The sequence below is a fragment of the Canis lupus genome, chromosome 32 (genome assembly GCF_003254725.2).
Source record: "Canis lupus dingo isolate Sandy chromosome 32, ASM325472v2, whole genome shotgun sequence".
Classification (NCBI taxonomy): Eukaryota; Metazoa; Chordata; class Mammalia; order Carnivora; family Canidae; genus Canis; species Canis lupus.
Window position 1 is genome coordinate 21096395 of NC_064274.1, and position 13321 is coordinate 21109715.

The 13321-nt window shown below is 33.1% G+C and overlaps 1 protein-coding gene and 1 long non-coding RNA gene across 10 annotated transcripts in view; one reads left to right on the forward strand and one right to left on the reverse strand.

Moving 5' to 3' along the window:
- Positions 1 to 348: 348 nt before the first annotated feature.
- EIF4E (eukaryotic translation initiation factor 4E) overlaps positions 349 to 13321 on the reverse strand; it is a 109261-nt gene continuing 96288 nt past the window's right edge. For 8 of the 9 annotated variants that reach the window (XM_025423684.3, XM_035709605.2, XM_025423666.3 and 5 more), the window contains 5 exons: positions 8923 to 9018; positions 6213 to 6276; positions 5404 to 5517; positions 3982 to 4121; positions 349 to 1442 (listed from right to left, as the gene is read on the reverse strand). In XM_025423684.3, coding sequence (XP_025279469.1) covers positions 1328 to 1442; positions 3982 to 4121; positions 5404 to 5517; positions 6213 to 6276; positions 8923 to 9018 — 529 coding nt within the window. In that variant the 3' untranslated portion in view covers positions 349 to 1327. The remainder of the gene's footprint in view (positions 1443 to 3981; positions 4122 to 5403; positions 5518 to 6212; positions 6277 to 8922; positions 9019 to 13321) is intronic. The other variant, XM_049105014.1, reaches the window with a different exon arrangement.
- LOC112644922 (uncharacterized) overlaps positions 8604 to 13321 on the forward strand; it is a 37664-nt gene continuing 32946 nt past the window's right edge. Inside the window, exon 1 of the long non-coding RNA XR_003126889.3 lies at positions 8604 to 8808. This is a non-coding gene — a long non-coding RNA (uncharacterized LOC112644922). The remainder of the gene's footprint in view (positions 8809 to 13321) is intronic.

A 13321-nucleotide genomic window follows, 5' to 3' on the forward strand; every position in this document is an offset into this window, starting at 1 on the left:
AGTTAAGCAACCAAATTTTATAACTACCATTCCTACCAATCAAATGGTAATGCACCAAGATAACAATTCTCTTGAATTTTAACACATTAAGAGTACATTATTTACCTAAGACTGAAGGACTATGCCTTCTTGTATAAATAACAAAGATAGCCAAATCAATTTAATTCCATATATATGATGCTACCTATTCAATTTATTAAAAATTGTAATAAACATAATAATCAAACTAGTGCTCCAAACTTATGCTGTTCAGGTGAAGACACTACAAGAAGACACAATAGAGACTGCCTGGCAATAAGAAGTACAAATTCCTTCTATAGAGATGGAGAAATAAAAGGACAAATCTAGTTGTCTAAAAGACAATTCACTGTACACATTTTATTTACAGTTTTGTACACTGTCTTAATATGAATGGGACCGCTTTTCTACTTGAGCCATTTTTTTTAACCAAAGCAAAATAACCTAAGTAATACAAAGTGTTAAAATACAGCATAAAGATACAAAAACAGACATACTAATTCTAATTAGGAATGTAATTATGATGTTACATTTTTTTTTATAATCCACAATTATGTTTAGGAAATCACACAAACATAGATCACTGATTTGAATGAAATGCATAAATTTGTACCAAAGCTTTGCAGTTACAAAAAAACAAAAAAAATTACCAAAGAATGCACAAAATTAATGTTTATTCCACCTTTGTGTCATATTCCTGGATCCTTCACCAATGTTACATGAGGAAAAAAACAAAAGCAAAACAAATGAAAAACTGAAATCAGAATCACTAATGTTATCAAGTAGGGAAACAAATAAATTAAAATCTAGCAGCCATCAGCAAGAGTACAGCAAAGACAATGCTGTAAAAAGAAACAAAGAAAATTGCTAGAAAACTGTATGCATCATACTCTTTCAAACCAGCAAAATATGCTCCTGCATACAATGGAACATAAACAGAATTTTTTTCCTGTAAGGTATAGAAATGGAAGTTCTTTTTTGAATATTGTGGATGGGCAAAATGTGTTTATATGGTAATTCTACTAAGCTATTACAGAGTGGGCCAGGAACACATTTATGGATTCTGGGGATGATGTGTACTGTTAATTCTTTGATTGGGATAGTGGACACTCTAGCCAAAAAAAAAAAAAAAATATGAACACAGAAGTACAAGACAAAGGTGAATGAGACTTCTCTTATATCTTAGCAACATTTAGATGGAAATCAAATTTAAATGCAGTCCACTCTGCTTTTGAAGAGGCTTTGGTTCAGCTCCCAAATCTCGATTGCTTGACGCAGTCTCCTATGAGAATACTCAGAAGGTGTCTTCTTAAACAACAAACCTATTTTTAGTAGTGGAGCCGCTCTTTGTAGCTGTGTCTGCATGGGACTGATAACCAATCACTATCTTTGGAGGAAGTCCTAACCTTTCCTTGTATACCCTCCTAGAAGAAGAAAAAGAAAAAAGGTAGTCATTAATTTTTATTCATATACACCAAATTTGGTATTCTTGTTCTTTACATAAAAAAAAAAAACAGAGTGTGAAATAGGAAATTGCACACCTTTTTCCTTTTAGCAAATCTGACTCATTTTCACAATCTTGGTTAAACACTTAACCAATATTTGAGACTCCACTATGTTATCAGGTACTACGTAATTACTAATAAATCAATAAGCAAAGCATGGACAGTCCCTGGGTATTTATAGTATTTGATTATTCACAAACAAATAATAAATACAGTGGAGCTGCATCACATGCATAACTCATTTATACAAAATTTATTGCCTATATAGGTCTACTTTAATTCTTTCATCTAAAATGCTACAATTAGGGCAGCCCAGGTGGCTCAGCGGTTTAGCACGGCCTTCAATCCAGGGCGTGATCCTGGAGACCTGGGATCGAGTCCCACGTTGGGCTCCCTGAATGGAGCCTGTTTCTCCCTCTGCTTGTGTCCCTGCCTCTCTGTGTCTCTCATGAGTAAATAAATAAAATCTTTTTTAAAAAATAAAATGAAATAAAATGCTACAATTATATTTTATATATAAACCATAATAAATATATTACTGCAAATCACATTTACCACACTTATTACTTTATGATATTTCCAGAGTAATTTAAAACATACATCATTTCTGCCTTCTATACTAACTCTGCAACCTAATTTTCAAATAACATGTGACTATTTTAAGAACAAACTATGACGAGTGCCAACGTGGGTAAGTACAGGGGCTGTGATATTGTATAACAAGGATGATCTAATCTTGTCTGTGAAATTAGAGAAATCTCCCCTTTAAAAGTCATGAGGTTAAAAGTAAAATGCTGAGAGAATGAAGCACATCTGAAGGCTGGGGAACTAAATAAGGCTGTGTGGCTACAGCTCATAAAGAAAGGGACTATGAGTTAAAAAGGTTAAATAAAACTGAGGCTAGATCACAGAGAGCATCACAGGTAAAGTTAGGGATTTGGACACTTATTCTAAAGAAAAGACAGCAAACCTTCAAAAATAAGCACCCAAATAAAATAAAAGACATACATTTATACATATTGGAGCTAAATTCTCCAATATGATACTAGGATAGTTTTATTCATACTCATACCTTCCAGAAGATTCTACTACCTTCCTACAAATAAAGTTTCTAAAAATAACTTTCTAACTAAAATAACCATTATCAGATTTATATGAGGATACAAAGTATTCCCTTCCATTACACTTAATCATAAAAATGCCAGAAAGCCAGAGCACTCAGCCATGTAACTTGGGTCAAAAAAAAAACAAAAACAAAACAAAACAAAAACAAAACAAAACAAAATAACCTCCATTAAAAAACTGAAGTCAAATATTTCACAAAGATTTCAATAATTTTAAATACTGACACAAATACTATATTTTCAGAGGAAAGAACTTCATACTTATTTTTTAAATTGTTTTTTTAATAATCAAAACTATTAAGTTTTGATGCTGAAAGGTTAAGAATATGATGACAAATCAACTTTTTTTTTTTTTTTTAGATTTTATTTATTTATTCATGAAAGAGAGAGAGAGAGAGAGAGGCAGAGACACAGGCAGAGGGAGAAGCAGGCTCCATGCAGGGAGCCTGATGTGGGACTTAATCCCGGGTCTCCAGGATCAGGCCCTGGGCTGAAGGCAGCACTAAACTGCTGAGCCATCCAGGCTGCCCTCAACTTCTCTTTTAGAAAAAACCTGGAAAATCTCCATTATCTTTTAATCTAGAAAGGAATTATGTTCATAGGAGAATTCATATTGTTTGAAAACAATCACGAAGGGCAAACCAAATATTTTGTGACCTATGACCAATACTTAATTTTAACACAAAATTAAAAGTCAAATATTACTAATTTAAAAGTAATAAAAAGAGGATCCCAGTTAATACTGATCAATGCTTGGGGGATAGGGAAATTCCAGGCAATTATTCACCATGCCCCAAATTTAAAAACTTACACATGTAGGTTTTTAAAATATGGACACAACTAAAATACTATCACTTAAATGTCCCTGAAAATTTTACACACATGTGCACAGAACAGACATTTAAAATATGGACAGAACTAAAATACTATCATTTAAATGTCAGTCACTGAAATTTTTACACACACGTATACAGAATATATACTATTTGCCAATACTCCCTGAATTACTATTCCTATGAGTATTGTAATACTAATGTTACGATTTTAAAGTAGAAAAAAGACTTAATATTCTCATAGGATAAATAAAATGCTACATGCCAATATAGAATACTTTGGTCATTGATTACATACTCCATTGCGAGGAAAATGAAATTAAAAAAAAATATGGACAAGACAATGAAAACCAATAGAGCAGGTTCAAGATTATAAGTTTTCATGAAAACAATACAAGGAAAATAATGATCTACAAATCCAAGTGTTTTTAAAGTTGTAACAGTACTTTGCTTTTAGTTATCTTAATATTTTAAAGGAAGTATAAAAATAGCAAAACTTACCCTATATGTGTAACAGCCTCTCTGTTTTCACATTCAGTAGTCCATATTGCTATCTTATCACCTTTAGCTCTAACATTAACAACAGCTCCACATACATCATCACTGTAGTCATCAAAAGATTCTCCAATAAGGCACAGCAGCTTTAAAAAAATTCAATCCCAAATTACATGAAACAAATTATTCACTGCTTATTAAACTACAAATGTTTCTTATATTTGTATATATACAAAACTGAAAACAGTTTTTAAACCAAAAGTTGACTTTTTCAATGTCTAAATTATATTTATGTATATTGTTCTTTGTCCTGACTTTTTAAAGATTCATTTCTTTGTTTAATATCAAAAACATTAACAGATGATTTTAACTTTTTTTAGCAAATGGGGCAATTGATGTGAGGGCACATATGAAAGGTAAATTATGTTAATATTCAATTGCTCTTCTGCTTCTACTTGCCAGCAAACAAATAATGGAAGGACTGAATAGTTGTGCAAGGTTAAATTAACTGCCTCATGATCTTGCCGTTTTTCATGAACACAGGTTTTTTTTTTTATTGTGGCAAATATATATAAAATTTACCATTTTAATCGTTTAAATAACGTTTTTTATTTGAGGATAGACAAAATATGACATTAAATCACTTAACCATTTTTAAGGGTATGGTTCAATGGCATTAAGTATACTGACAACATTGTATAGCTATAACAATCATCCATCTCCTGAACTTTTGTCATCTTACAAAACTGAAATGACTAATTTTTAAAGTGGAATTCTAAATGGTATTTATTTACTGATAATCTCCAAAAGCAAAATTAAGTTTCTTCATTCAAAAAAGAAATTCATGCAAATATTCAGTAACTGCTTAACTCATTAAGTGCTAACTATAAATGAGACACTGTGATGAGTGCTACGAATCCAAGAGACTATTATTCCTACTCCTAATAGCTTAGAGCTTTTAACTTCTCACTATAGAAAATGCCAATTATCTCATATTTAATATATGTCTTAAAAAGCTGGAAGTTTTAGATTATAGTACAATACATAAGGTAAATAATATCAAGCTATGCTTTCATTGTTTGCTTCACTGACCTAAAAAATTTATACACAGTAATACTCTGAAGAAGGTTGTAAAAACTTACAAATGTGAAGTTCTGCAATTTTGAAGTTAATGAAATGACCAGGAGAAACTTACTGTGGAAGGTGAGAATCAACTACCAATCACTTTATATCTGATATGTAATACGGTATGGGTTTCACTGGACTAGTATGTAAAATATACAATGTTCACATGATAGAACAAAATTAATTGCTGGCTTAGATTTTATAGGGTGGGTATCCTCATCTCTTCAGAAGTAACCGATGTAAAATGTAATCCAAATTAAGTTTTTAGTATTCCAAAACTATTTTATAATTTTAAAAGCTTACTGTCTCTAGCCAAAAGCGATCCAGGTCACTACGTCTCTGCTGCTTGTTCAATGTAATTAGCCATCGTCCTCCTCGTTTGTTTTTCTCATCTTCCCACATAGGCTCAATACCATCCTACAAGGTTAGTAAGTAACAATATTAGACAAAATTGTTATTTTAATTGAAGAGATCACTAGAAAGAGCAAGCAACAACTCTGTCAACTTCTTGTTTTTTTCTCTTCATAAAACTGCTATTGATGTAGTGGGGGAAAAAAAGCAGGCAGGCCTTAAATCCAGAGGCATGGGACTACAGAATTAAGAGTCTTGATATAGACACTTACTAGCTATCAAACCTTGAGTTTCTTTTGAGGTTTTTAAACACTGAGTAGCAGATACCCTTGAGAAGCTACATACATGTCTATGATCTAGAAAAATACATGCAAAAATTATGCAATTTCAGGGTTAATGAATGCCCCACCTCCTACCACTTGACAAAACTGATTTATAAATACCCCAAAGACCAATACATCCCAGGTTAAAAATTCTGACAAACTCCAGCCTACTCAAATATATAAAAGATACTGGACTGGATGAACAAAGCTCTCTTCAAAAATCAATCACACTGTGTGCCCATAAAGTAAGACTCTCAATTTCAATTATTTATAGCAATAGGGCAAAATTTGTTTATGTGAAAGCCCAGTAAAACTAATTTAATTATTCTCCAAACCTCAGAGCATTAACTATTCCTAAGTTTCTGACAAGATTTCTTAATGAGTAAATGAACAGTCCAGTCTTGTAATAAATATATGAAATTGCCAGTAAAAGCATACCTTAAAAAGTGAGTAGTCACAGCCAGGCATTAAATTACTAGACAACTGGATGTGGTTGTACAGACTAGGTAAAAGAAAAGGACAATTATAAACATAGAATATGTAATGCAGTTTAGGTACCTACATATACATTTAGAAAATATGATAAGATAAAAGTTCATGTTTACTTGTTCTTCTACTGAGTCAATTTCTTTAATGCATCAAACAGGTATCCTAACGGTCAGTTCAAGAATCAGCATTTGATGATTTTCAGGAAAATATGTTTAATAATTTTATTCTGATAAAAATATATTTTGATATATTTCTTAACTCAATGCATACATATGTATATATAAGAAACTGGGAATAGGAAGCCTGAGGTGGCTTTAAGTACATGAAAGAATTCATGAGGCTAATGAGCAGTTTTAAAGACACACACACAAAAAAAATCCAGAGAAAGTAAGACAAACTTCCTATCAAGGTTACATGATTGAAAGAAGACAACACTATTATCCTTGAAGGTATCCTAAACAGACCAATGGGTCTCAAATACTGCAGTCACTACTAGTCAGTCAGCATAGCAATCATTTGGGAAGCTTTGGAAAAAAACAAACAAGCAGCAAACAAACAAAAAACCACACCAGGCCCTACTCCTTGTGATTTTAATCCCTTAAATATGGGCTAGAACCCTGGAATCTGTATTTCTAAACTTTCCCCCAAATATCAATGTAACTTGGATATTCACTAGCCTGAAAGTAAATATTAAATGCAGAAACATGATCTTTACTACATCTGCAGACCATGGACAATGCTACTATTATCCTTAGTTAGATTCTCTTGATGTTATTTTAACCCAATCTAGAAATATCTCAAGTAGAGTTTTAAGAAAGATTCTGGCATCCTTTGGATCACATCCCACAGGATAACATATAAATCCAGTTTGGGGAAGGTAGAGGAGGACTGAGACCTGTTTAATTACTCAATGGTCACTCTTCCCAAACTACATTACCACTGGCAACTACCACTAGGCAACAAATGAGGCCTGGGTTAGTAACCATAGAATAAGCACAACTTTATGAAATTAATGGACTGTCTTCAATGGCATCCAAGGTAGAAATGACCAATGTTTATGTTGTCTCTTTTCTCCGTTGTGATGCTCTAAGGTCTCTTAGTTAAGTTTATAGTAATGAGAATCTGTAATGACATATTTAAATAGAATCAGAAAACTACAGACAAGACTAGATAAATCCCAAAGGGCTCAACAGCTGTTCACCACAAAATCTGCCAGGAAAAAAGTGAGAAATGAGTAAGTGCTTAGGTATATACAGAAACCTAAACAATTCCTTCATATGTCTAAGTCCACTATGCAGTAACATTGCTTGTACATAACTAAAGTGTGGGGCCATGTTCTAATTAGAGGTCCACTTAGAAACTCAATTACGAAAATTGGTGAAAAGCCAAACAAACTAGATAAACATAGACCTGATTCAGTGGGGAAATGGTTCAAGACTCTTGCTCTTCCTCCTCTATTAGGAGACTGGAGACTTTTTGGTTTAGAAGATTCAAGTAAATACAATTAAAGAAGAAAATCACTTAATGTTTGATGAAGGGCAAAAACCCTCTTTAGACAATTAAATCTGTGAATTACTGGTGATTTAAATATAGTTTCATTACTTAAAAAAAAAAAAGCCAATGATTTCAATATAAAGTGACTGCTCTTAAAGCGTATAGCTCACAATTTAAGAGTTTTCTCTAATTAGTCTATACTCCCCACCCCCCACCCCTGCCCGGGGATTTAAATGCATACTAAATGCCTATTATATGGGCAAATCACTGGAAAGATACAAAAGAATATTGTCTCTACCCTGGAAGAAGTATAGATATATGAATCTTCTGACAATCTGTTCTTTTGTGTGGGCAAAATACATTCAGTGGATTAATATATAAGAAATGCATCACTGATTTAACATATATAGGATCCAAAAATATACTAGATGTACAAACTAGAATTTTTAGATAACTGCTAATTACTTAAACCTCTTAAAAAGGTTTTAACAAGTTTTATCTTTGAAATAAAAATTATTTTTCAAATAAATTAAATATTAAGTTAATTGTTTTTGGAGAATACTACAAAACTTCTTGAAGAGACTTTATAATTTTATGTCAAAGTCAAGCAAAGTTTTGACCCCCAAATCTTAATGTTTTGTTAAATCTGAAAAGAAATCTCAAAGATATTACAACTATTCTTCTTGAAATTGATTAATTACCATCACAGATACTTGGACAAACCTGAATTTTGAGCACTTCAGCCTTTAAAAAAAATCGCAGAATCTCTACCAAAGGAAATCCCGTGTTTCACTAAAAAGAATCTGCACAAATGGGAACCTAACAAAGCTCTGGAGTATGGGGCAAAGGTATCTGGGCAATCAAGAAAGGGAACAGGTTCTAAAAAATTGTCAAAAGTTCTAGAAGCAACAAAGGGCTCTTAGGAGAAGGATCTCTTAGGACAAGGAATACAGAATATACACAGGGCTAAAGGATGACAAGACTAAAGCTTTCTAAATGATGAGATATAATCACCAATTCAAACAGTTGTAAGGAGATGGACAAACAAAAGGTAGGTCTATAGATGAATATTTATTAATTGTTTACCTTAGCCTTCATTTTGTGAATGTGACTCAATGAAAAATTACACAATTAATTAAACAAACATCCTAAATAGGTTACTTACGCCCAAAAGTCTTCAACAGTATCAAACTTAGAGATCAGCCGAAGGTTTGCTTGCCAAGTTTTGCTTTTATCATTTTTAAAAAACCAGAGTGCCCATCTAAAAGTAAAAAGTCAGTGTCAAACATGGTAGTTTCCATATTCACATTTGTAGCAGCATTCTTCATAACAGCCAAAGGGAGGACACAGCTCAAGTGTCCATTGACAGATAACTAGATAAACAAAATGTGGGTTAAACATACAGTGGGATATGTATCAAGACTTAAAAGGCAAATTCTGAAGATGAACCTTAGGGACATTATGTTAAATAAGCCAATCAAAAAAAAAAGACAAACAGTATGATTCTACTTGTATGAGGTACCTAAAGTAATCAAATTCATAAAGTAAAATGGCAGGGGCTAGAAGGAAAAGAAATGAACAACTGCTTAATGAGTATAGAGTTTTAGTTTTGTAAGATGAAAAGAATTCTGAACACTGGTTGCACAATAGTACTGACGTACTTAACACTACTGAACCAACCATACACTTAAAAAACAGCTAACATGATAAATTTTATGTTATGGAGTATTTTATTTACCACAATTAAAAATTTACTTTAAAAATAATTTTAAATGGTAGATATTAATACAGTGGCAAGTAATGATTAGTTTTCTCTTTCATTTAGAAGTATGTATTTTGTACCTATTGCCCAACCTACTTCGCAGAATCTCTACCATGCTATACTTCAGAGACCCACTGAGGTTCATGCTTCAGAGTAATTCACAGAAATGTAGTAGAGAGACAACAGTGTGCTAAGTGCTATGATAGAAATAACCAAACACTTAAATGAGAAAAATGGAAGCATTTAACCAGAAATGAAAGCGGAGAGCAAGAAAGTTGAATTCTCATAGAAATGAAAAAGTATTAGCCAAGAGTGGAAAATGAGACTCCTAAAAATATGGGGGGGGGGGGGCAGTATTAAATGCAATTCTCTGTTTACTCAAACACACAAATGGGAAAATAACAAAATAAAGGGATACATTGAGGAATGCTATCACAGACATGTTCTGAAACAACGTATACTAGTTTCTACATATCTGTATATACCTGTTAAAATGTTTTATTCTAATATCTGGAAGATAAACTCATGTCACATCAAAGTTATACTTAAATATCCCTAGATAATATCTTCAGTACAGTTATATTTGTCTGAATTACTATACCAAAGGTAACTCAAAAGGGAAATTTCACTTTCTCATTGAGAATAAGGTTGTCTGAAGACAGGTTTCAAACAACTCCCTGATTAATGCCTGGATAATCTGACAAAAAAATGAGATACATTTCAACATCCACTTGATAATGTGAATTTGCCAAGCCGCTACCAAGGACAAAAAAGAAAAAAGCAAAGGTGTAAAAAATTATTAAACATACATGGAATAAGGTCAAATACCATACTCTGGTTTTCCAAAATTAATTAAATCTTTCCTCAAAAAAATAAAACTACCATATCGTCCAGCAATTCCATTTCTGGGTATTTATCCGAAGAAAATGAAAACAAGAACTCAAAAAGATATATGCACCACCCTCATGTTCATGCAGCATTATAATAGCCAAGATATAGAAACAACCTCAGTGTCCATAAATGAATGAATAAATGGATAAAGAGAACGTTGTATGTACATAATGGGGTATTATTCACCTATACAAAAAAAAGAAAAAAAAAGAAGGAAGAAATCTGTCATTTGTGACACTGGATGGACTTTGAGGGCATATGCTAACTGAAATAAGTCAGAAAAAGAAAGACAAATACCACATGATTTTATTAATATGGGGAATCTTAAAACAGAATACAAACAAAAAATCCAAGGTCATAAATACAGAAAACATATTGTTGGTTGGCAGAGGTAGGGGTTGGGTGAAAACGGGTAAAGAGGGCCAAAAGGTACAAACTTCCAGTTATAAAATAAAAGTCATGAAGGATATACAATATGGTGACTACAGTTAATGACAATGTATTACGTATATACATTAAGTTGCTAAGAGTAAATCTTTTTTTTTTTGCTAAGAGTAAATCTTAAAGAAGTTCTCATCACAAGGAAAAAAACCTTGGTTATACATGGTGACAGATATTATAAATACACTTACTGCAGTGATCATTTCACAATATACACAGGTGTCATGCTGTACACCTGAAACTGTTGTATGTCAATTAGAACTCAATTAAAAATAAATCTTTTTATTTTTTACTGCATCTAGCCATTGAACATATAAAAATTTACCCTAAGAACATAATTAGTTGATTAGGCAAAAACGTTTGTATAAAAATGTTCTTAATGTTGGAAAATGTGGAAACATATTATGTGCTTTCAACAAGGGATCATTTAAATTCAAGTTATCAAAACGTGGTTTGCAGACCCTTTAAGCTCTGATAAGAACAAAATAGTTCTAAGACATTATTTTATTTTTCACTGTGTTGACATTGCAATGGTAGGGTAAATCTGCTAGTGTCTTCTTAGCAAGTTCCATACAATGGCACCAAATTGTATTAGCAGTCACTGTACCCCTTTGTCTTCACCACCTCTCACAGTAACAAAGTCAGTGGCAGGGCAGCTCCAGTGGCGCAGCAGTTTAGCGCCGCCTGCAGCCCAGGGCGTGATTCTGGAGACCCAGGATTGGGTCCCGCATCGGGCTCCCTGCATGGGGCCTGCTTTCTCCCTCTGCCTGTGTCTCTGCCTGCCTCTCTCTCTTTGAATGAATAAATAAATAAATCTTATAAAAAAATAAATAAAAAAACCAAAGTCAGTGGCAGTTAAGAATGCCACTGATGAAGCAATAATTAATAGTTTCATTAAATTCTAATCTATGTACACCTTTTTCATATTCTGCAAAAATTCAAAAACAACAACAAAAACACTTCTGCATTCCAAAGTACAATCAGTGCTTAAGGAATTGAATTGTGAAGTGAACTAGCCACTTTTTAACCATGACTGATAGATAAACCATGGTGATTTCTTAAAAATCAAGAAAGTAAAGACTGATGCTTACAATGTGAGCTTTCAGGAGAAAAATTTTGGGAAGCCTCTATTTGCCACTGCGACAAACTTACTAAAATTTAAGTACACTTGTGAGGAGTTTAATAGTGGTATTAATGAATGTTACTGTTTTCATACTGTATAATGAAAAGTACCAATATCCAGAAGATCTGCATAATTCACTGAACCAAAGATCTGCATAATTCACTGAACCAATGTTTTCCAGATGAACCCTGGTGTTGCAAAATCATGCATGGATAAAAAAAGACCCATTCCAAATGCAAGACAGGCCAGTAGATTTTAATGTAACATAGAAGGAAAGGTTCTTGGATATGGTTTCAGATTCTCCACTGCAATTGACCTACAAAAAACCTATTATCAAAGGAGAATACCTATAATATCTTAAAAGGCTATTAAAAAATCTTCCTTTTCCAACTATGTACTTGTATGAGGTCCTATATTCTTATACTCTATGAAACAACTTATCTCCTTCACAGACTGAATGTAGAAGCAGCTATGAAAATACATACCACTAATTTCTATTGCCAGGCACCTGAGATTTATAAAAATGCAAAAATGTCTTTCTTCCCACCATATTTTTAAACATTTTTTCATAAAACTATTTGTTAACATGCAATGGATTTTCTAAATGAATATATAATTTTACATTTTCTCAGGTTACTTTCTAACATACTAAATGGAAATAGATAAAAATCTATATAACCAAAGCTCTGTGGAGTCCTCAGTAACTTTAAGATTTTATTTACTCATGAGAGACACAGAGAGAGAGAGACAGACAGAGACAGAGACATAGGCAGAGGAAGAAGCAGGCTTCATGTAGGAAGCCTGATGTGGGACTTGATCCCGGGAAGCCAGGATCACCACCCTGGGCCAAAGGTCAACTGCTGAGCCACCCAGGGGTCCTGTCCTCAGTAACTTAAGAGTATAAAAAGGTCATGAAACCAAAAATTTGAGAACTGCTGACTTAAATAAAATACACCCATAAAAGAGACTGCTGTGCAACTACTGAAAAGAATAATTATGTGGGTAAAGTTATTCTTAAGATGGGCATGAAACCCAGAAGCCATGGAGGAAAGGTGATACTACGCTACATAAAAATCTAAAACATGTAACAAACATATAATTGCACAATGTTAAAAGACAAATGATTTGGGGTTTTTTTGTTTTTTAAAGATTTTTATTTATTAATTCATGAGAGACACAGAGGCAGAGACACAAGCAGAGGGAGAAGCAGGCTTCATGCAGGGAGCCCGATGTGGGATTCAATCCCGGGACTCCAGGATCATGCCCTGGGCCAAAGACAGGAACTAAACTGCTGAGCCACCCAAGGCTCCCCAAGACCAATGATTTTGGATAATGCATTTTCAACCT